The sequence below is a fragment of the Eucalyptus grandis genome, chromosome 8 (assembly GCF_016545825.1).
Source record: "Eucalyptus grandis isolate ANBG69807.140 chromosome 8, ASM1654582v1, whole genome shotgun sequence".
NCBI classification, from domain to species: Eukaryota; Viridiplantae; Streptophyta; class Magnoliopsida; order Myrtales; family Myrtaceae; genus Eucalyptus; species Eucalyptus grandis.
The window spans coordinates 29,298,392-29,304,696 of NC_052619.1; the positions used below are offsets into that span (position 1 = coordinate 29,298,392).

A 6,305-nucleotide genomic window follows, 5' to 3' on the forward strand; every position below is an offset into this window, starting at 1 on the left:
ACAATACTTATCGATAATATAAAAAGATTAAGTGAAGAGGAAAAAGAATGATAGCAATGACCGAATTCCCTTTCTTCTGTCGGCGCATATGAATAAAGGAAGATCATGTGAACCCATGGTCATAGATTTGACGCTTGTTTTATATCACCCTTTTTTCCTGTATTGACCAAGTGCAAGTAACCGTATTATAGGAATGTTGCGGATTCTGCGGCCTAAAAATGTTAGAAAAATGCTGCTAAACAAATGAATGTCTATTTATATTAATTTACTAACCTTTATCTTCTAATTGATTTATAAAGTCTTAGTCTTTACATTCAGTCTTTAGTATTGGTCAAGATATCATCTGATATAAATCTGAAATGCTTTAACAAAATCTCGGATACTATATGAATTTATGTCACCGTCACGGCCAGTGGAGAATAAACTTTAGTAAAGTATCATTGATTTGGAAAACAAGTTAGTTCTGATCATTATTCTTTAAATGTCTCATAGAATGAACTTATGCTATTGTCGCGTGTGAACTTTTGGAACATCTATCCGTCCGTTGTAGACTTTTGCTGTACCGAGTTTCATGTTTTCTCTAATTAAGAAAACAAAGGATGAGAAGGGGCGACCCACACAATTACCCCTCGAGATATCACCAGAAGGATCTCACAAATGTTGTGAAATGTTTTGTTTAGACCTTAACCCTGTAGGTTTATGAGTCAGTCACCATAGTCCCACCGACGCTAATTCCCACCGATGCCAATTTAGTCAATTGTTCGTTGCATGAGGACCGAATTTCGAAAACAAGAACCGAAGAGAATTTCGACGCGTCACCTTCACTTATTCTTCCTGTCTGCCTGTGAAACCCAGGGAGGATAGAGTGGAAACTAGGTTGTCTCTGTCTTTGTTCTTTATTGGGCGACCGAAAACCAAGTTAGCCTTGTTCTAGAATTTCCAAGAAAGACAAGACGTCCATCTCGAGCTCCATAGACTTTTTCGGTCTATAGTTTAAGTTCACCACGACATGTGATGTGATTTCATCAATCATAGTCACTTGGTGGTGGCTAATTAATGGATGGTTTGAAGAATTTTTGTTAGGCCACTTATGATTAAACTGTTTATCCATTGACTTTATTCTTGGTAATCCAATAGGAAGGCTTGGGAGAGGACATCTATGCCATTAGAAATTTTGTAGATAATTTGGACTAAGTGCTTGCTATATAGCATTTGATGTTGGGGGAAATTCTTGCTTGAAATTATTGTGATCACATGGGGGTAGATTGGACCAATGCCAGGCTAAGACTTTGAGTCCATGGCTCTTAATTAGTCCACTTACGCTTACACTAAGTTTTGTTGGTCCCATAACAACTTAGTATATTCAAGACTTCCCATTGCTTTCAAATTATTAAAAAAAAAAAAAAAAAAAAAACGCACATTGAAATTAATGTCTTGAATTTGAATGCAACTGATCAAGGCAAAGTGGGAAAATTACCAAAACAATTGCAAACCTATTGTAATTTTTCTAATTCAATCCCAAACCTATTATTTTTTGACCAATTCAGTCATAAACCTTTTTGTAATTGTGCTAATTTAGTTTATTCTTGACAGGCTAAGGTTGGCATCAATGCTAGCTGTTTGGCAATCCGACATAGCAATTTCTTTTTATAATATTTTTTTTTCGAGTTTTTTAATTAATTATTATTATTATTCTTTCTTTCTTTCTTTTTTTTGTCGTCGGACCCATCTACGACTAGCTAGAGGCTAAGGTTGGTAAGGTCTTGCCATCACGGGCGAGCTCGCCCTTACTATTGTCATGCTAGGTGAGGTCTCACCTAGCCATGGCGGGGGCAAGCCTCATCGTTGAGGCATTGGGCGAGCTTGCCTACGATAGTGTGGTGCTTAGCGAGCTTGCCCTCATTGTTGCAACACTGGGTGAGGTCTCGCCTAGCCATGGTGAGGGTAAGCTTGCCCACGACAGCGAGGCCTTGCCCACTAAAGCGAGGCCTTGCCAACTATAGCCTCCGACGATCGGCCAAAAGAAGAAGAAAAAGAAAAAAGAAATATTATTAACTAGTGCCACGTCACCGTTGGCCGATCGAACTGGCCAAAAGAATAAGAAAGAAAAAAATTAATAACAAATAAAATAATATATTTTTAAAAATGTCATGTCAGCGTCGGTTGGCATTTATGTCAGCAACGACTAGTCAAATTTAACCGAATAGACTGAATATTGGTACAAAATGTTTGCAATTGAATTGACAAAAATTTAGAATTGAATTGAAAAAATTGCTATAGATTAGGACTCTTTTAGTAATTTTTTTCAACGGACATTGATTGCGAGAATGACCACCAATGCTATAGCGACAACTATCCAGCAGATCGGACTTGGTCGTCGGGTCACGCATTGTCCGGTATCCAAGCTGGAGGTGGGTCCCTATGTCCACCCGGCTGACGTCTTGGCTTCGCAAAGCTTTGGCCGGGTGTATAAGCCCACTTCTGATAGTTGACCAAACATACACGCGATTAACTATTAATTGTGTTTTGACCTAACTTCTCGATTAACCTTTAGATCCATCAAGAGGGTTTGTAAGAGTCTTTTGTGATATTAAGAGAGATTCTGTTAGAACTCTTGCGAAGGGCTTGTTTGTGAGATTATTGAGTGTTAATGGGAATGGGAACCTAGAAAATGTTAATTGTGTTTGATTGATCCATCGAGTTGCTATAATCTCTTTCCTGAATCCTTATCTCTAATGACATTTTGCCATTCTAGGAGTAGTTGTATCGACTAAATTTTGTAATCTCGCATCTGTACTCCTCGTTTTCTGTTTTTGTTTTTGGGCTATTAGTCTACTTAGTTTGAGTTCTATGTTGTCTCCTCAACTTAGGCGAGATAATATTCACATATTAGATAGACCAGTACTCATGTTTACATGCGTGATTACTTGAGATAAAAAATAATTATACGAGCCAAATGGGGACGTCTCCTCAAGATCGGCTCCTATACATGGTGATATGGCAATCTATCCACAAATTCCTAAAAGCCGTGTGGATTGAGCATTAACGTGTTAGGAAAAAGCATTGACTATATGGATGTTGAGATGAATATGGTGGGGATATTTCCTCGATTGCATGCTCCACAAAGAGGATTGGTCTTTGCACAACTTGAATACATAAATGATAGTAGAATTATAAGAGGAGTTGCCGGTCAATAAAGTTGTGCTTTAGTTTCTATACACTCTCCTCCCCTCCCCTCCCCCCTTTTTCTCTCTTTTTCTTTTAGCATTTCTGAGATCCCCGCTAGTGCATGAAACTACTACATGAGAAAATAGGATGAGGCAAATAATACCTTAAGAACAGTGATTATCAGCATGTATCAAAGCATTAGCTGCTCTTTTGTCTTCATTGACAATTAAAGTTCCCCAACACTTTTTACATCCCTCGGGATGGAGCCAGCTTTCATCACAATTGAGCCAGTGCTCCATTGTCTTAGACGTAGGCCAAATGACACTAGCTTGAAGCTAGCACCATCAAGGAGCGAACCAGATCTGGCTAGTTCAAAGAGGGCGGAGCCAAATTTTGCTTCGTTTCGACGGAGTGAGTTGCGTTTGACTCGGTCATTGAAGAGAGAGAGAGAGAGAGAGAGAGAGAGAGAGGTGGCGTCTCATGATGGTGATCTGGATAAGCGGTGGAGAAGTGGCGGTGGTGTGGCTAGGTCATAGGTCATGATGGATGCTGATATGCGCAAAGATAGATTGTGAGATGAGGTGGCGGTGCCGTGACGAGAGAAGGCGCAGAAAAGAGAGAAGAAAACTCTCAGAGGAGTGGATTTGGTGGTTGACAGAAAATGTACACATTCCACATTTATGAGAATTTTCGACATCTCTCTCGGGAAGTGAGAGACAAATGAATTTGCATTTTTTTTTTGTTTGTTTGTCGTACTCTAACTTTCTTGTCTCTTAAATACTTATTCAATTTCTTTATAGGAAGTCAGAGTCGAACCCACACCCCTATCTAGTATTTGAGATTGACAAAATCCATATTTACGAGAATTTTCAACATCTCTCTGGTCTCGAATCCGCGGCCATGTGAACTTCCATCTAAATTTAGAAGATCCCAGTTCTTTACTTATATGCTTTCGGTTATAACTTGGTAACTTTTGTCTTTGGTAACTGAAGTCATATTGTTGGGCTCAAAGCAATCGTTTACCTCTTTCACTATTAGAACTCGAGAACCTTATTACACAACAAAAGAAGCAGAAGAAGAAAAAACATGATTGCTAGGGCACTCAATAAACTAATCTCAAAAGAGATTGGTAGGGCTGAAGATACGTATGTTTGCAAATAATAAACAAACTCTCAGAAGTAGACTCCCTCGGAATCCGCTCTCAGTGATGAGCTAATTTCACATTCCCACCACAGTAGATGTTTCATAATTCACAACAAAGTAGAGGCGCACTAAACTGTTCAAACCTTTCATTTTTTTTCCCATCACCAACAAAGGAAATTAAGTTCAAGGATGATGCTTTTGGGTGTAGATATAGTCGATGTGGGCAGCCAAAGTCCTCCTCACCAAGCATTCTTCTTCCCCAACACCTTTGCAGTTATCATCCAACAACTCATCATCACGCTTGGTTTCAACACCCTGCAAAATAGAGAATACAAAACGCCTAAGACGGAATTTACCCACACAAATGTTCAGATGCACACATGACTGATTGTTCTAAAACGTTTAATTTGTTACGTAATAGCAATAACTTGAATAAAAACTTTGACAGGTCGAGCCTTGAAAACTCGGGCCAACAGGGTTATTAAAATCCAATGTAAATGAACAACCCACCGCATGTTTAGTGTCGACCGGAGTAACATCGAGAAACACTGGCTCGGGGCGAGCAAAGCAGGATGAGATTGTGCAGAGTAGGAGGAGAGACGTCAAGAAAAGGGTTGTGATCTTGGCCATCTTTGCTGTCTTTCTTGATGCTGAATAGTAGGGATAGATGGTTTAAATAGACAGGGAGAGTTGAATAGAGCACTTGTTAAAGTTAACTAAAGTACGTGTGAACCGAGGTAGCTTGAGACATCATTGACGGAGACTATGGCATAGAGAATTTCGGTGGGATCGAATCGAAGATTCACAGAGAAATTATTGGCGTATCATTATGAGAGAACGACCGAAAGGAATCAAAGTCCAAAGAGAGGAAAGCTAAGAAAGATATAGGATTAAATCTTGGGTCGATGAGGGCGTTAAGTCTCTGCTTGCACGGCAGGAGATTGTCGGTGGCATAATGAAAGAGTAATTTTACACACACACACACACACACACACACACACACACACATTAAAGATTGGTTTAGTTTCGGAGAGATGTGTCATACTGAAATCAGTATACAAATAAACGCATCCATCATCGTACACACATTCAACATTCAATAATCTAATATGGTTTATAATTAGCATTTTTTAGAGACGTATATCTACACTTGTTTTGTCCGGATGTGACATGGCTTTGTCCATGACAAATGGTTTTATGTGCGGTAGCTTGATATTAGCTCTCTGAAAGATCGAGTATAATTCATTTCTTTTGTCCAGTAGAAGCCGAAATAGTGGACTTCTTGAGTATAACGACATTCTAGCAGCTCGATATGCTCCAGAGCTCAAGAGTAACATCGACGAGGACCTTAGTATATCATACGTGGCGGTTTGTAACACCGCAACTCCATATACAACACGAGAAATCCTCTTCATAAGATGACCGCTTAAATACTAGAATTGAACCCACTTGGAACGGGCCGCTTATTGATGTGTAGCATTGATAGTTATGTTATTCTAGAGATTATCCAAAAAGTCTAAAATCTATTGGATTTTTACCAATTCAGTCATAAAATTGTCAATTTTGTCAATTGTGTTGTAAATCTTTTCAATTCAAAAACTGAAAGTTGCTTGTTCAAATCTCACAAATCACGTACCAACTGTTCTGGGTTAGGTGATCTGCACAGGTCAAAGATCTACACATAACTTAATTGTGAGTTTTGCAAATTGTTTCACGAGTTCTCTGATAATCGAGTATATGCACTCGTACCCCTTGAGTTTTCAAAAAGAAAAAGAAAAAGAAAAAGAAAAAGAAAAAGAAGGTTGCTTGGTTCAACCGTCCCTTATCTAGAGATTCCAGGTCGGTTCAAGCTTATCAACAATAAAGTTAAATGATCAACTGAAGTAGAAGAAAAGAATAATACCAAAAACTGAATTCTCTTTCTTATGACTCTAATGTCAAAGATGCCCATGAATGAAGACAGATCATGTGAACCGATGTCATAGATTTTAGAC

General features: G+C 38.8%; 1 protein-coding gene across 1 annotated transcript; it reads right to left on the minus strand.

Moving 5' to 3' along the window:
- Positions 1-4,168: 4,168 nt before the first annotated feature.
- LOC120287572 (phytosulfokines 3-like) lies at positions 4,169-4,953 on the minus strand. Its single transcript, XM_039300435.1, has 2 exons — positions 4,822-4,953; positions 4,169-4,626 (listed from the first exon to the last, which is right to left on the minus strand). The coding sequence occupies exons 1-2, from the start codon at positions 4,939-4,941 to the stop codon at positions 4,495-4,497; spliced, it is 252 nt and encodes an 83-aa protein (XP_039156369.1). The 5' UTR covers positions 4,942-4,953; the 3' UTR covers positions 4,169-4,494.
- Between the last annotated feature and the right edge of the window lie 1,352 nt (positions 4,954-6,305).